Below are 15,484 nucleotides of genomic sequence, written 5' to 3' on the forward strand. Positions count from 1 at the left end.
CTCGTCCAAGGCCAAGGTGCTTAAGGACCGGGAGAAGACCCATACCCAACCCTCAGCTTCCGGCCCCGCCCGAGGAGTCTCCCCTCCTCCCTCGCCGGAAGTGGTGGACGGAGCCCCGGCTCTCCTTCGCGTCCGCTGATGCGATTCAAGCCGGGGAAGAAGGGTGTGCCAGGAGGGCGGAGAAGGGGCGCAGGTGAGGTTGATCTTCCGGAAGTTCAGAGCTTTGTTTCCGTGGGGAAGATCTTACGAGAAGAACAGGGGGGCGACGGTGAGTCCTCGCCGAGCAAGAGCTGGCCGGGCGGGAACGGAAGACGCAGTCCCGGCACCCATTTTCTAGACAACGGATGTGATTCTCGGCGTCCTTGTTTATCGAGCGCTTCCTGAGGCCCGGCCCTGGGATGCAGCCCGGCAATGATCGGCTTAGTCTCTCCCTGATGTATCAGCTGACGATACATCACCCTGATAAGGCCGCGACTCACCAAAGTTGTGACAGAGGAGCTCGTGGAATAGGGAGCTAGTCCTGGGTTCTGGGCGCGCTGGTAAGTGGACTCTTACCGGCGAGTTGAAGGGAGGGAGGATTGCATCAGGGGAACTGCCTGTCCTAGAGGGCGCGCGGGGGCGGGAGCTTGGTGACTTGAAGCTGAGAAGTCAAGTGCGGTGGTGGCAGAATGAGCGCGATCAGGGGAGGGGTGCGCTAGGAAGCCGAAGAGGGAGGAAGGGCCCAGATCATAGAGTTTGGAACGCCCGTGGGTGGAGGTTGGATGATAGGAGGGCAGGAATTGTGAGGCGACCACTTCTAGGAGGTCACAGATGTAGATGAGAGATGGTGGCCTACGGTGGAGGCAGTGGGTATAGGAGAGAATTGGAGCTGTCAAGATGATACTTAAAAATTGACAAGACTTTTGGATTAGATATGGGATTTGAGTGAGAGGTTAGTATCCAACGATGATTCGAAGTTTCTGACCTGAGTGAATTATATAAAACAAAACAAACCATTTTGACGTTTGCTAGGGGGCCTTTTTCCCCTAGTGTAAAAACAAAAACCACAAAAAATTTTTTCCTCCCTGGTTATATGTACTCGTTATATTTTGTGTGCACACTGCAGAAAATTCAGAACATACACACAAAAATATTTTTTATAGAAAACAATAAAAATTACCTGCAATTCTACTATCCAAGATGGCCGTATTTTGGTGTGCTTCCTTTATGTTTTTGCTTTCTGAGTGCATCTTTTTGTATAATTGGGTATACATTCTGTCTGTATCTATTCTTTTTCCATTGGACGTTATCATGATAATAAAGGTTGAACTGCTGTGTGCTACGACATTATTCACAAATTTTATTCTTTCCTGATTGTAACAGAAAAGATCGGATGTAATTCCAGCAAGTCAAGGCTAACTTTTTTTTTTAAACCCCACATTTGTTTATTTATTTATTTTTGGCTGTGTTGGGTCTTCGTTTCTGTGCAAGGGCTTTCTCTAGTTGTGGCAAGCGGGGGCCACTCTTCATCGCGGTGCGCGGGCCTCTCACTATCGCGACCTCTCTTGTTGCGGAGCACAGGCTCCAGACGCGCAGGCTCAGTAGTTGTGGCTCACGGGCCTAGTTGCTCCGCGGAATGTGGGATCTTCCCAGACCAGGGCTCGAACCCGTGTCCCCTGCATGGGCAGGCAGATTCTCAACCACTGCGCCACCAGGGAAGCCCAAGGATAACTTTTTGTTGTATTTTTCTTTCAATATTTTTTCTTTTTGTGTACCTTTTAAAAACCCCACAATTTATGTCACATTTTGTGTTTTGTTTTCCAGTCAGATGTGAAGTACTTAATGCTATTTATTGCTATATTTACACATCCTTAACTACTCTTCAAGACTAGTTTTTAGTGGTTGTTTAGTAAAAACCAATCCCCTGTTACTAGTTAGGTAGGTTTTCAACTTTTTACTCTTAGGATGATGAGAAGGACATCTTATTACATAAATCCTCAGATTGCCAATTTATTCCTTAAGAAAAATGCTAGCAATGGAACCTCCTAGGTAAAAGGATAAAATGAACCTATAAAATTGCCTCACCCGGGCTTCCCTGGTGGCGCAGTGGTTGAGAATCTGCCTGCCAATTCAGGGGACACGGGTTTGAGCCCTGGTCTGGGAAGATCCCACATGCCGCGGAGCAGCTGGGCCCGTGAGCCACAACTACTGAGCTTGCGCGTCTGGAGCCTGTGCTCCGCAACAGGAGAGGCCGTGATAGTGAGAGGCCCGCGCACCGTGATGAAGAGTAGCCCCCGCTTGCCACAACTAGAGAAAGCGCTCGCACAGAAACGAAGACCCAACACAGCCATAAATAAATAAATAAATAAATTTAAAAAAAAAATTGCCTCACCCAAATATCTCGCTGGGACTTTAATTGAAATTGTTTTAAAGATCAGATTTTTGCAGTGCTTAGTTTTTCCATTTCAAAGATAGATTATGTCTTTCCAGTTATTTGTCTTTTATGTCCTTTTCTTGTTAAATTTATGTCTATAAAGGGTCAGTATTATTATTTAAGAATTGTACCCTCTTGGCTAAATTCCCATGTGTGAAATGAATATCTTTGAGTTGTGTCATACTTTCTTCTATAAGATTATTTTCTTTATATTTGTGCCTAGGTTCTGCTAAAATATAAATAAATGGTGAGATCAGAAAGCTAAAAAGACCAAGTTAGAGTGAGGTTTCCTTAATGCTATAAGTAACCTGTGGTCTAAAAAATTTTTGGTTTTCTGCTCCTAGTTGTCTGTTGGGAAGCTGCCCTTCTTGCATGCATCAGAGCCTGCCTTATCTGCACTGACAGGGGGCCAGGTGTCAACCTTGATCCTTTCCCAGGAATGGCAAAGGAAGCTAGAAACAGCTCGAGCAGGGTTAGGAAGACAGTGTCTCATGAGAATGCCAAATGTTTTGGGGTGGATTTTTCTAGTTTAACAGTTCTACATCTTATTATTAAAGTTACTTTAATATATTTAATTGTTAGTAAGGATATTTGTTTGTTAGTGACTTACAGTTGTTAACTTTTGGTCTTTTGGTCTTGTGCAATAGAATCCTGCTTATCGATGAAATGCAGTTGACACATCAGCTGGACCTATTTCCCGAATACAGGGTGACCCTTCTGTTATTTAAAGATGTAAAAAATGCTGGAGACTTGAGAAAAAAGGCCATGGAAGGTGCCATTGATGGCTCATTAATAAATCCTACCGTGGTAAGTACTCATGGGAATGAGTGAACTATATGGGGAGTTTAAGAATATGATGATTTTTCATGACGTTATAGGTGGGCCTAAAATTGTTATCTTCAGGTAAAAAGTTCTTGTCCAAGCTGTAGAGTGGAATCAGATTTGGCCAGCCTTGAATTTAACAGTGAATAGAAGCTGAAGTGCCAGGGCCTGCCCTTGGAGATGTGAAAGGTCGTCTAGCTCTGATGTGATGACAGATGCCTGGATCTCCATCTTCTCTTCTGAACTAGAAAATCTCTGTAAAGGAGGCATTGCATAGTGGTAGAATCAGCAGGACTTAAATCCCAGATATGCCATTTATTATGACTTTGAGCAAGTGGTAGCCAACCTTTATATAGTGCTTATTTGGTTCCTGGCATTGTTCTAAGTTCTTTACATATACCGCTAACTCACTTAATCTTCACAACAACCCTGTGAAGTAAGTATGGTGATTATCTGCTTCTACAGATAAAACACTAAGGAATTCGCCCAGGTTCCCTCGGTGGTAAGTGACAGAACTGGAATTCCAGCTCATTCATTGCCTTGGTTTCCTCATCTATTGCATGTGAATAATGATACAGATATCATAGGGTAGTTTTGAGAAGTATAGAAAATGAAGGTAAAATGTTTTTTTTTTTTTTAACATCTTTATTGGAGTATAATTGCTTTACAATGGTGTGTTTCTGCTTTATAACAAAGTGAATCAGTTATACATATACATATGTTCCCATATCTCTTCCCTCTTGCATCTCCCTCCCTCCCGCCCTCCCTATCCCACACTCTAGGTGGTCACAAAGCACAGAGCTGATCTCCCTGTGCTATGCGGTTGCTTCCCATTAACTATCTATTTTACGTTTGGTAGTGTATATATGTCCATGCCACTCTCTCTCTTTGTCACATCTTACCCTTCCCCCTCCCCATATCCTCAAGTCCATTCTCTAGTAGGTCTGTGTCTTTATACCCGTCTTGCCACTAGGTTCTTCATGACCTTTTTTTTTTTTTCCTCCTTAGATTCCATATATATGTGTTAGCATACTGTATTTGTTTTTCTCTTTCTGACTTACTTCACTCTGTATGACAGTCTTTAACTCCATCCACCTCACTACAAATAACTCCATTTCGTTTCTTTTTATGGCTGAGTAATATTCCATTGTATATATGTGCCACATCTTCTTTATCCATTCATCCGATGATGGACACTTAGGTTGCTTCCATGTCCTGGCTATTGTAAATAGAGCTGCAATGAACATTTTGGTACATGACTCTTTTTGAATTATGGTTTTCTCAGGGTATATGCCCAGTAGTGGGATTGCTGGGTCGTATGGTAGTTCTATTTTTAGTTTTTTAAGGAACCTCCATACTGTTCTCCATAGTGGCTGTATCAATTTACATTCCCACCAACAGTGCAAGAGGGTTCCCTTTTCTCCACACCCTCTCCAGCATTTATTGTTTCTAGATTTTTTGATGATGGCCATTCTGACCGGTGTGAGATGATAACTCATTGTAGTTTTTTTTTTTTTTAATTATTATTTATTTATTTATTTATTTTTTTGGCTGTGTTGGGTCTTAGTTTCTGTGTGAGAGCTTTCTCCAGTTGCAGCAAGGGGGGGGCCACTCATCATCGCAGTGCATGGGCCTCTCACTATCGCGGCCTCTCTTGTTGCGGAGCACAGGCTCCAGACGCGCAGGCTCAGTAGTTGTGGCTCACGGGCCTAGTTGCTCCGCGGCATGTGGGATCTTCCCAGACCAGGGCTCGAACCCGTGTCCCCTGCATGGGCAGGCAGATTCTCAACCACTGCACCACCAGGGAAGCCCCTCACTGTAGTTTTGATTTGCATTTCTCTAATGATTAATGATGTTGAGCATTCTTTCATGTGTTTGTTGGCAATCTGTATATCTTCTTTGGAGAAATGTCTATTTAGGTCTTCTGCCCATTTTTGGATTGGGTTGTTTGTTTTTTTGTTATTGAGCTGCATGAGCTGCTTGTAAATCTTGGAGATTAATCCTTTGTCAGTTGCTTCATTTGCAAATATTTTCTCCCATTCTGAGGGTTGTCTTTTGGTCTTGTTTATGGTTTCCTCTGCTGTACAAAAGCTTTTAAGTTTCATTAGGTCCCATTTGTTTATATGTGTTTTTATTTCCATTTCTCTAGGAGTTGGGTCAAAAAGGATCTTGCTGTGATTTATGTCATAGAGTGTTCTGCCTATGTTTTCCTCTAAGAGTTTGATAGTGTCTGGCCTTACATTTAGGTCTTCAATCCATTTTGAGTTTATTTTTGTATATGGTGTTAGGGAGTGTTCTAATTTCATACTTTTGCATGTAGCTGTCCAGTTTTCCCAGCACCACTTATTGAAGAGGCTGTCTTTTCTCCACTGTATATGCTTGCCTCCTTTATCAAAGATAAGGTGACCATATGTGTGTGGGTTTATCTCTGGGCTTTCTATCCTGTTCCACTGATCTACGTTTCTGTTTTTGTGCCAGTACCATGCTGTCTTGATTACTGTAGCTTTGTAGTATAGTCTGAAGTCAGGGAGCCTGATTCCTCCAGCTCCATTTTTCTTTCTCAAGATTGCTTTGGCTATTCGGGGTCTTTTGTGTTTCCATACAAATTGTGAAAGTTTTTGTTCTAGTTCTGTGAAAAATGCCAGTGGTAGTTTGATAGGGATTGCATTGAATCTGTAGATTGCTTTGGGTAGTAGAGTCATTTTCACAATGTTGATTCTTCCAATCCAAGAACATGGTATATCTCTCCATCTATTTGTATCATCTTTAATTTCTTTCATCAGTGTCTTATAATTTTCTGCATACAGGTCTTTTGTCTCCTTAGGTAGGTTTATTCCTAGATATTTTATTCTTTTTGTTGCAATGGTAAACGGGAGTGTTTTCTTAATTTCACTTTCAGATTTTTCATCATTAGTGTATAGGAATGCAAGAGATTTCTGTGCATTAATTTTGTATCCTGCTACTTTACCAAATTCATTGATTAGCTCTAGTAGTTTTCTGGTAGCATCTTTAGGATCCTCTATGTATAGTATCATGTCATCTGCAAACAGTGACAGCTTTACTTCTTCTTTTCCAATTTGGATTCCTTTTATTTCTTTTTCTTCTCTGATTGCTGTGGCTAAAACTTCCAAAACTATGTTGAATAATAGTGGTGAGAGTGGGCAACCTTGTCTTTTTCCTGATCTTAGTGGAAATGGTTTCAGTTTTTCACCATTGAGGACAATGTTGGCTGTGGGTTTGTCATATATGGCCTTTATTATGTTGAGGAAAGTTCCCTCTATGCCTACTTTCTGCAGGGCTTTTATCATAAACGGGTGTTGAATTTTGTCGAAAGCTTTCTCTGCATCTATTGAGATGATCATATGGTTTTTCTCCTTCAATTTGTTAATATGATGTATCACGTTGATTGATTTGCGTATATTGAAGAATCCTTGCATTCCTGGAATAAACCCCACTTGATCATGGTGTATGATCCTTTTAATGTGCTGTTGGATTCTGTTTGCTAGTATTTTGTTGAGGATTTTTGCATCTGTGTTCATCAGTGATATTGGCCTGTAGTTTTCTTTCTTTGTGACATCTTTGTCTGGTTTTGGTATCAGGGTGATGGTGGCCTCGTAGAATGAGTTGGGGAGTGTTCCTCCCTCTGCAATATTTTGGAAGAGTTTGAGAAGGATAGGTGTTAGCTCTTCTCTAAATGTTTGATAGAATTCTCCTGTGAAGCCATCTGGTCCTGGGCTTTTGTTTGTTGGAAGATTTTTTTTTTTTTTTTTTTAAGAAATTCACGTTCTTTAATTTATTTATTTATTTATTTATGACTGTGTTGAGTCTTCGTTTCTGTGCGAGGGCTTTCTCTAGTTGCGGCAAGGGGGGACCACTCTTCATCGCGGTGCACGGGCCTCTCACCATCGCGGCCTCTCTTGTTGCAGAGCACGGGCTCCAGACGCGCAGGCTCAGTAATTGTGGCTCATGGGCCCAGTTGCTCCGTGGCATGCGGGATCTTCCCAGACCAGGGCTCGAACCCGTGTCCCCTGCATTGGCAGGCAGATTCTCAACCACTGCACCACCAGGGAAGCCCCTGTTGGAAGATTTTTAATCACAGTTTCAATTTCAGTGCTTGTGATCGGTCTGTTCATATTTTCTATTTCTTCCTGGTTCAGTCTCGGCAGGTTGTGCATTTCTAAGAATTTGTCCATTTCTTCCAGGTTGTCCATTTTATTGGCATAGAGTTGCTTGTAGTAATCTCTCATGATCGTTTGTATTTCTGCAGTGTCAGTGGTTACTTCTCCTTTTTCATTTCTAATCCTATTGATTTGAGTGTTCTCCCTTTTTCTCTTGATGAGTCTGGCTACTGGTTTATCAATTTTGTTTATCTTCTCAAAGAACCAGCTTTTAGTTTTATTGATCTTTGCTATTGTTTCCTTCATTTCTTTTTCATTTATTTCTGATCTGATCTTTATGATTTCTTTCCTTCTGATATCTTTGGGGTTTGGTAAAATGTTGAGAAAAGGCCTTTCCCATAATAATAGCCCTCAATAAGTGTTGCTTCAAAACTTTTTATTATTTATCTAAGTTGCTTGCAGCTGTAAAATTCTGTGATTTTTCTAAACACCGTAAGCCCTTGAGATTTTGAAAATTTTGAAAATGTAGTCCATAGGAATTGTGATGAAGTAAAAGAGCCTGACACTGGAGTTACCATGATATAGGGCATATGTCTTCAGAGTACTCCAGATTCTCTGTGTGTAATTCTTTTTGTTCTCTTTGGTAGATTGTCGATCCATTTCAGATACTTGTGGCAGCAAACAAAGCAGTTCACCTCTACAAACTGGGAAAAATGAAGACAAGAACTCTATCTACTGAAATTATTTTCAATCTTTCCCCAAATAACAATGTAATTAATATGGAATTTACTTACTTTATATCTTTTGACCTTGTCATGGTAGCCTTTGTACTCAGTGTTGGGTTGGAGCCTGTTGTTAGTAACAAACGGAAATGATAGTGAAGAAAGAATGCTGGACAGAGAGTTGAGGTTTAGCATTGCCTCTTACTAGACAAATAAGCTTTGGAGTCACTTCACATATGAGTAAACTAAAGTTTTGCTAAATTAAGTGAGGATAGTTTTATTTGTCCTTCCTGACCATATAGAGTCGGGAAGATCACTCTAAATTATATTTAAATCTAATGATAAAAATTAGGCATGGATATTTGTGTGTTATCATGTGTATCTTTTGTTCTCCCCATGAACTCTTTGAGGATAGAACCCATGTCTTTTCCATACACCAGAAGCCTGCCTGGGACCTAGAACAGCCCTTTAACACATGCTCACACACCCAGTGCATAGGAAGAGTTTGTGGTTTGAGATATTGATAGTAATCAAAGTTATTGAGTTAAAAACATTCTACCTGGGGCACATTTGAAAAAAAAAATGTAATTTTGCTGACGAAGTTTTAGTATTACTACTACTATTAACAACACAATCAAGTGCTGACATCAAGAGAAAAGTTAGGAAACCCATGGCATAGTTTAAAATACAGATGTTTGAAAAGTTTATAAAATGTGTGGTAATAGAATTCCCCAGTACCTGGGGGAAAATTACTGGGTAACTATTGTTTCTTTGAGATCACTGAAATAACTCAGGAGATTGTACAATTCATAAACATCTGTCCCCTACCCTGTTCCAGCTGTAGGGGCAGAAGAAACAAATATGTTTCTGAGGAAGGCAGATGAACAAGACAAAGTCCAAATGCTCTAAGATAATTGATATAATGGGAATAATAATGCAAATCTGTGGGAACAAAGAAGCAATTCATTCTGTAAGGAGGAAAGTGCAAGGGGAGTGACATTTGAACTGGACCTTGAAAGATGAGGGCACTCCAGGCAGAGGGCAAAGTGTGAGCCCAGGCAAAAAAGTATGAAATGACGGGAGGCCCAAACTGTCCCGACTGGCTAGAGGGCAGGAGTGCACGGCTAGAGGGTCACTTAGGTCCAGGGGGAGTGGGTGTTTGTGCACCGTGCCAAGTCCAGGCTTGAATCTATGGGAATGAGGCGCAGCTTTGAGCAGGGAGGACTCAAGAGGCAGAGCTGGTAGATATTAGGAAGGGATTGTTGGAAAACAGTAGACAGAGAAAACTATTAGGATATGAAAAATAAGAATCTGACCAGGAAAGAGCACAAATGGGGAGAGATTTCAGATTTTGAAACTACTGGTTTTATTGTCTTTTTATTCCCCCTTAGATTTCAGAGGCCTTGAAAAAATTTGGTATCTCGGCAAATGACACTTCAGTTCTGATTGCTTATATTGAAGAGGGAGAAAAACAAATAAATCAAGAATACCTAATATCTCAGGTAGAAGGTCATCAAGTTTCTCTCAAAAATCTCCCTGAAATAACAAATATTACAGAAGTCAAAAAGGTTTGTAAGCCTGTATTTTTAGAAAGAGCATGGTAGATGTGGAATAATACTGTTTGCTTATTGAACACCAATGCTTCTATATATTTTTTTAACTTTTAAGAAAGGTTAATGTAATTAAAAGTTACTTGAAAAATAATTATAGATGCAAAGAATTGGAAATGCAGGTTTATGTAACATATAATTAAAAACTTAGTTGATGCATTCTTTTTTTATATATATAAATTTATTTATTTGTGGCTACGTTGGGTCTTCGTTGCTGCGCACGGGCTTTCTGCAGTTGCGGCAAGTGGGGGCTACTCTTCGTTGCAGTGCGCAGGCTTGTCATTGCAGTGGCTTCTCTTGTTGCCGAGCACGGGCTCTAGGCACGCGGGCTTCAGTAGTTGTGACACACGGGCTCAGTAGTTGTGGCTCTTGGGCTCTAGAGCACAGGCTTCAGTAGTTGTGGTGCACGGGCTTATTTGCTCAGCAGCATGTGGGATCTTCCCGGGCCAGGGCTCAAACCCGTGTCTCCTGCTTTGGCAGGTGGATTCTTAACCACTGTGCCACCAGGGAAGCCTGATGCATTCTTTTTAAAAGAATAGATAATTTTAAATATCTATATCTTACGCAGTACATTTGAAATGTAAAATGTAGTATGAAGTTAATGTCTATATGTATGCTTTTAAAATTGGTACAAATGTATTTCTATGTTTAGAGAGTTATCACCATAACTGCAATTGAAACTTTTGACGTAAGTGATGAATTGTCATCTACTTTCCATATTTTAATCACATTGTGATTTTACACCATTATCCCAATAATTGAGTAATAAATAAATTCACATATACATGCTCGTGTAATGAAAGTAGTACATGAATATGTCAGCATGTCATAATCTGTCTCTTATTTTTACAGGTATATAAACTATCTTCACAAGAAGAAAGTATTGGGACATTATTGGATGGTATCATTTGTAGAATGTCAACAAAAGATGTTTTGTGAAATGACAGAAATATTAAAAATTTTCAGCAATTATAAAAAACATTCATTATTTTTTCCGGATTATAAAATCTATTATGTTTGTTGTAGAAATTTTTAAAACACAGAATGGTAACAAAGAAAAAAAAAACACAACCATTCCTGATCCTATCTCTTAATATTTTCAAAGATAACCATGGTTACTGTTATTTGTTATTGTCTTCTAGTCTTCTGTTTCTGTTCAAATATATTTTATTTTTATGTAAGTGGAATAATTGCTAACATTTATTGGGTGTCTACAATGTACTGAGTTCTTGTCTTCATGACTTTATATCCCTCAGCTCATATTCCTGCACTTACTTCTGGCTACTCCAGCATTGCTGTTCCAAGCCTCCTGGTTCCAAGTTTTTACATGCAAGAATTCATTTAATTATCACAGCATCATATGAGGCAGATACTGTTAATACTCCCATTTTACAGAAAGGCAACTAAAAGGTTGTAGAAGTAATAAATAACTTGCCCAAGGTTTTACAGCTAAAAGTCATGTTTTATAAATGCTTTGGGTTTTTTTTTTTTTTTCTATTTTGTCTTAAAATATGATTGTGTCAGTCAAGATAGAGTAGGTTAGGGGTCAGCAAACTTTTCTGTTAAGGACAAGGTAGTACGTATTTGCAGTTCTACAGGCCATATGGTGTCTGCTGCACCTACTCAGCTCTTGCTGTTGTAGTGCTGAAGCATCCACAGACGGTATATAAATGATACACACAGGGGGCTTCCCTGGTGGCGCAGTGGTTGAGAATCTGCCTGCCAATGCAGGGGACAAGGGTTCGAGCCCTGGTCTGGGAAGATCCCACATGCCGCGGAGCAGCTGGGCCTGTGAGCCACAATTACTGAGCCTGTGCGTCTGGAGCCTGTGCTCCGCAACAAGAGAGGCCGCGATAGTGAGAGGCCCATGCATCGCGATGAAGAGTGGCCCCCGCTTGCCACAACTAGAGAAAGCCCTCGCACAGAAACAAAGACCCAACACAGCCATAAATAAATAAATAAATAAATAAATAAATAAATAAATAAATAAATAAAAATTAAAAAAAAAAAGATACACACAACTGTATCCCAGTAAAACTTTATTTACAAAAATAAGTGATGGGCAAGATTTGACCAGAGGGCAGTAGTTTCTGGACTCCTAGGTTAGATTAGGCTGTAATTTAGGGTCCCTAAAGCTCATTGGTTTCATACGACAAAAGTCTGTGTCTTGCTCACTCCACATAGCCACTGTGAATCAGTAGGAAGACTCATTGCAGTGACTCAGGAATCCAGTCAGCCGAAGGCTTTATGTCAGCATGCGCTCTGTGGGTCACTGCACAGCTGGAAGTCATGCTGTGAGTTACATGGTGGCTCTTAAAGCTCCCATGTGGAAGTGACAGATACCGCTTATCTCATGTTTCACTGTCCAGTCACATGGCCATGCCAACATCAAAAGGGGTGGGGGCGTGCGATCCTGCACCATGATAGAGAATGGAGAGGTAGAAATCCTTAGGGGACAAACATATTTATTTCCATTGTGGTCATTAATAAGGTACCAAAGCACATCGTTAGCATTTCTTGCATGTGCTGTGCTAAGCTCTTTATATGCACTGCCTCATATAGTCCTCTCTACAACCCCAAGAGATTTTACCACCTTCAAGGAAGCAAATTTAGTCTCTGAACTCTATTTCAAAAAGTTTCAAACCTACAGAACAATTGAAAATAATACAATGAACATCCATGTGACTTTCATGTGATTTCACCATTTGTTAACATTTTGCTACATTTGCTTGCTTTTCTGAAATATTTGAAAGTAAATTGCAGACCTCATGACACTTCACCCTACATTGTGTTTAGTTGTCACGTCTCTTAGTCTCCTTTAATCTAGAACAATCTTTTTTTTTAAGAATTTTTTTTGATGTGGACCATTTTTTATAAATATTTATTCATAAGTATTTTTATTTTTTAAAATATTTATTTATTTTATTTGGTTGTGCCGGGTCTTAGTTGCAGCAGGTGGCTCCTTAGTTGCGGCACGCAGGCTCCTGAGTTGCAGCATACCTGTGGGATCTAGTTCCCTGACCAGGGATCGAACCTGGGCCCCCTGCATTGGGAGCACAGAGTCTTAACCACTGTGCCACCAGGGAAGTCCTGATATGGACCATTTTTAAGGTCTTTATTGAATTTGTTACAATGTTGCTTGTGTTTTATGTTTTGGTTTTTTGGCCACAAGGCATGTGGGATCTTAGCTCCCCAACCAGGGATCAGATCTGCACCCCTTGCATTGGAAGGCAAAGTCTTAACCACTGGACTGCCAGGGAAGTCCCATAGAACAATCTTTCTTTCTTTCTTTCTTTTTTTTTTTAAGTGATGTTGACATTCTTTGACGAGTACCCTAGATGTGTTTCAGAATTTCAGAATGAGTTTGTTCATGATTCGAGTCAGTTTAAAAATTTGGGGGAATGAGAGTAGATTTTGTGTCCTTCCAGTTGTATATTGTTGGGAGGCACATCATGTCATTTGGCCTCATCATTGGTGATACAGTTTGGTCACTTCATTAAGGTGGTCCCCACCCCCTGCCAGACCTCTCCATTATAAAGGCATCTTTTCCCCTGAACCTTAGGGAGTCAAAGCTTCCCTAAAGCTCAAAGTGCTTGTGGTCAAAATTAAAACTCAGATCTACCTGAGTGACCCCTGATTCTATGCTTCTAATGACTCCATACTGCTTCTTCCCTTGCCATCACTCTCAAACATGTTTTTATCAATATGAAACATCACATATGTAATTCTATTTTTATACAATAACATTGCTTTCAATTTTTCACTTTGCTTTTGCAAATAAATCTCTGTACACGTCTCTTTCTTTAGGATAGCTTCCCTGAAGTGGAGTTATTAGGGAAGACGATATGAATTTTTTAATACCAGAAAGGTGCCATTTTGCACTTGTAATTGGCACAAGTGTGCCAGTCTCAGCAGACTCGCCAACAATGCCTTTTAACTTTTCAACATTTTCACCATTTTGAGTTGTCAGACTACTGGTGAAGTTGAACTGTTTATTAGTTTGTTATGAAGAGTGTTTTGAAAGGGTTTATTTCTGTAACTATTTATAATGTTTTCAACTCTTTGTGAGCCTTTGGGTGAAGAAGAAAAAAGAAAAAGTAATGCCATTTCCTGGGAAAGAAGTTAACGTAAGCACCACAAGCTTTTTCTCTAAAAAAATTGATCCAATTTAGGAACAATGTTCTTTGTTCCTAAGTTAACCAGGTTGCTTCAGAGCCTAAAGGCTCCCCAGCAAAAGCTCCCCAGTAATTATAGAGACTTTGGTGCTGGCAGAGAAGGGATGCAGTTTGGTAGGACACCCTTATCTGGCTCCTTAGTCAAGGGTTACATATTAAAGTAAAAAGCCAGCTGTCTCTGGGATAAGGTGAGGGGAGGGGGCTCTCTTACCCAGGCAATCATTGTTAATCCCCCTCTCCCCAGTCTTGGGAACAACTAAGGCTGTAACTACAGTGAAATGGTCTTTAATCCCCTATTCCCCTCCCCACCACACACTCAGAAGAACTACAAGAACTGCTCCTAAGCCTTGTACCTTCTTTTTAGAAGGAGCCTCATGGCTCACAGGCTATTTCAGGCCTCCTGCTGCCATTCTCATTCTGCTTTTCCCCTTGATGACCTTTCCACTTGTCTGCAAACTACAGTAGTCAATCCCTCTGCTCTGGAACCTGTGCTGGGGTTGCAGCTGCTTCCCTGCTCCTGGCTTTGTTTTGCTGACTGACATGCCATCTGTACTCCATGTTACAATACTGAGTAAAGCACAACTCTCTAGGTTGATTGGGTGCAATGAGCAAAGTTTGTATTCATCAGATTTGCCTGTTCTTGTTTTCATAATCCTCTGTGCCAGCAGTCTCCCATTGTTCCCTCCAGGTCACCCTTCATCTTTCTCCACTCTTCTCTCTGCCCTGGAGGCTGACTTACCATGTACCCAACAAGAGGTCCTCCCTTCCCCTTGGCTTCTACTTGGGTTTGGCCAGTGTGTGTGAAGGGGGGAGGCTAGCAGGAGAATGAGGCCGGGGTGTTTATTCTCCTGGCCCCTCCCTGCAAGGACCCCTAGGCTGGCTTTGGCCCTGAACCTCTCAGGGCGGTCTGTGCTACTCAACTCCTGGGTCAGACTCCTGTCACCTCTCCCTCCACCTCCCTTCAGGCCTCTGAGCAATAACACTCCTGGTTCCCCTCTACCCATCCACACCTTCATAATTAGGCCCTTTGGTGATCTATATCTGTAAAATCAGCTTGAGTTATCCTAATTTGAGTGCTGATACCATCTCCCTTTTGCTAAATTTGTTAAAAGGTTAAGTTAGGTTAGATTAGAACCATTTCTGTAGAGCTGAATCATTGTTCTAGGATTTCTGAACATCCTGCCAAGGACCTATTAGTCCACTTTCTTTCCCCTTGAAATAATTTGCTGTTATTTCCTCTCATTCGTCTCTTTTAAGTGATGAGTTCTCAGTGGGAGACCAGGGCATTGACCTGAGGCTAGGTTACTGGGAGGCCCGATGAGAGATCAGGGGAGATGGTGTTCTTTCCAGGACATTTTCCTTCTCTTTCTGAGGCTTCTGGAACTCTATGAGTCTTGACTGTCTACCTTCCATTTCATTGGCCCATTTCTGGACTGAGCTGGTCTATTAGGCAAGTGTTCCTCATAAATGCAAGCATGGGATTTCACTGACATGCTGCTCTCAAATCCCACAACTCTGGGAATAACAGTGATTCCAAAAATATAATTACCTATTATAATCAGGCTCCTATAGGCAATAGAAAAATAAAATAATTTATCCAGTTACTTGTAACTGTTTAATTAAC

At 40.9% G+C, this 15,484-nt stretch overlaps 1 protein-coding gene across 4 annotated transcripts; it reads left to right on the top strand.

Moving 5' to 3' along the window:
* The first annotated feature begins 246 nt into the window (after positions 1-246).
* TPRKB (TP53RK binding protein) lies at positions 247-10,809 on the top strand. Of its 4 annotated transcripts, none has more exons than XM_082356655.1 (6): positions 247-268; positions 3,061-3,220; positions 8,001-8,123; positions 9,467-9,643; positions 10,338-10,373; positions 10,538-10,809. In XM_082356655.1, the coding sequence occupies exons 2-6, from the start codon at positions 3,080-3,082 to the stop codon at positions 10,622-10,624; spliced, it is 564 nt and encodes a 187-aa protein (XP_082212781.1). In that variant the 5' UTR covers positions 247-268; positions 3,061-3,079; the 3' UTR covers positions 10,625-10,809. The 4 variants fall into 4 exon arrangements, with proteins under 4 accessions (XP_082212781.1, XP_082212780.1, XP_082212783.1 ...); XM_082356654.1 differs by lacking the exon at positions 247-268 and adding an exon at positions 275-539; XM_082356656.1 differs by lacking the exon at positions 247-268 and adding an exon at positions 740-931.
* The last annotated feature ends 4,675 nt before the right edge of the window (positions 10,810-15,484 follow it).

The sequence above is a fragment of the Balaenoptera borealis genome (genome assembly GCF_965194805.1).
Source record: "Balaenoptera borealis genome assembly, chromosome: 15".
NCBI classification, from domain to species: domain Eukaryota; kingdom Metazoa; phylum Chordata; class Mammalia; order Artiodactyla; family Balaenopteridae; genus Balaenoptera; species Balaenoptera borealis.

Bases quoted from the DNA above. Each gene is read 5' to 3' on its own strand.
- TPRKB (XM_082356655.1), top strand. From the start codon at position 3,080: ATGCAGTTGACACATCAGCTGGACCTATTTCCCGAATACAGGGTGACC. The intron at 8,124-9,466 runs GTAATTAATATG...ATTCCCCCTTAG, and splicing joins ATCTTTCCCCAAATAACAAT to ATTTCAGAGGCCTTGAAAAA. The intron at 9,644-10,337 runs GTTTGTAAGCCT...TTCTATGTTTAG, and splicing joins ATATTACAGAAGTCAAAAAG to AGAGTTATCACCATAACTGC.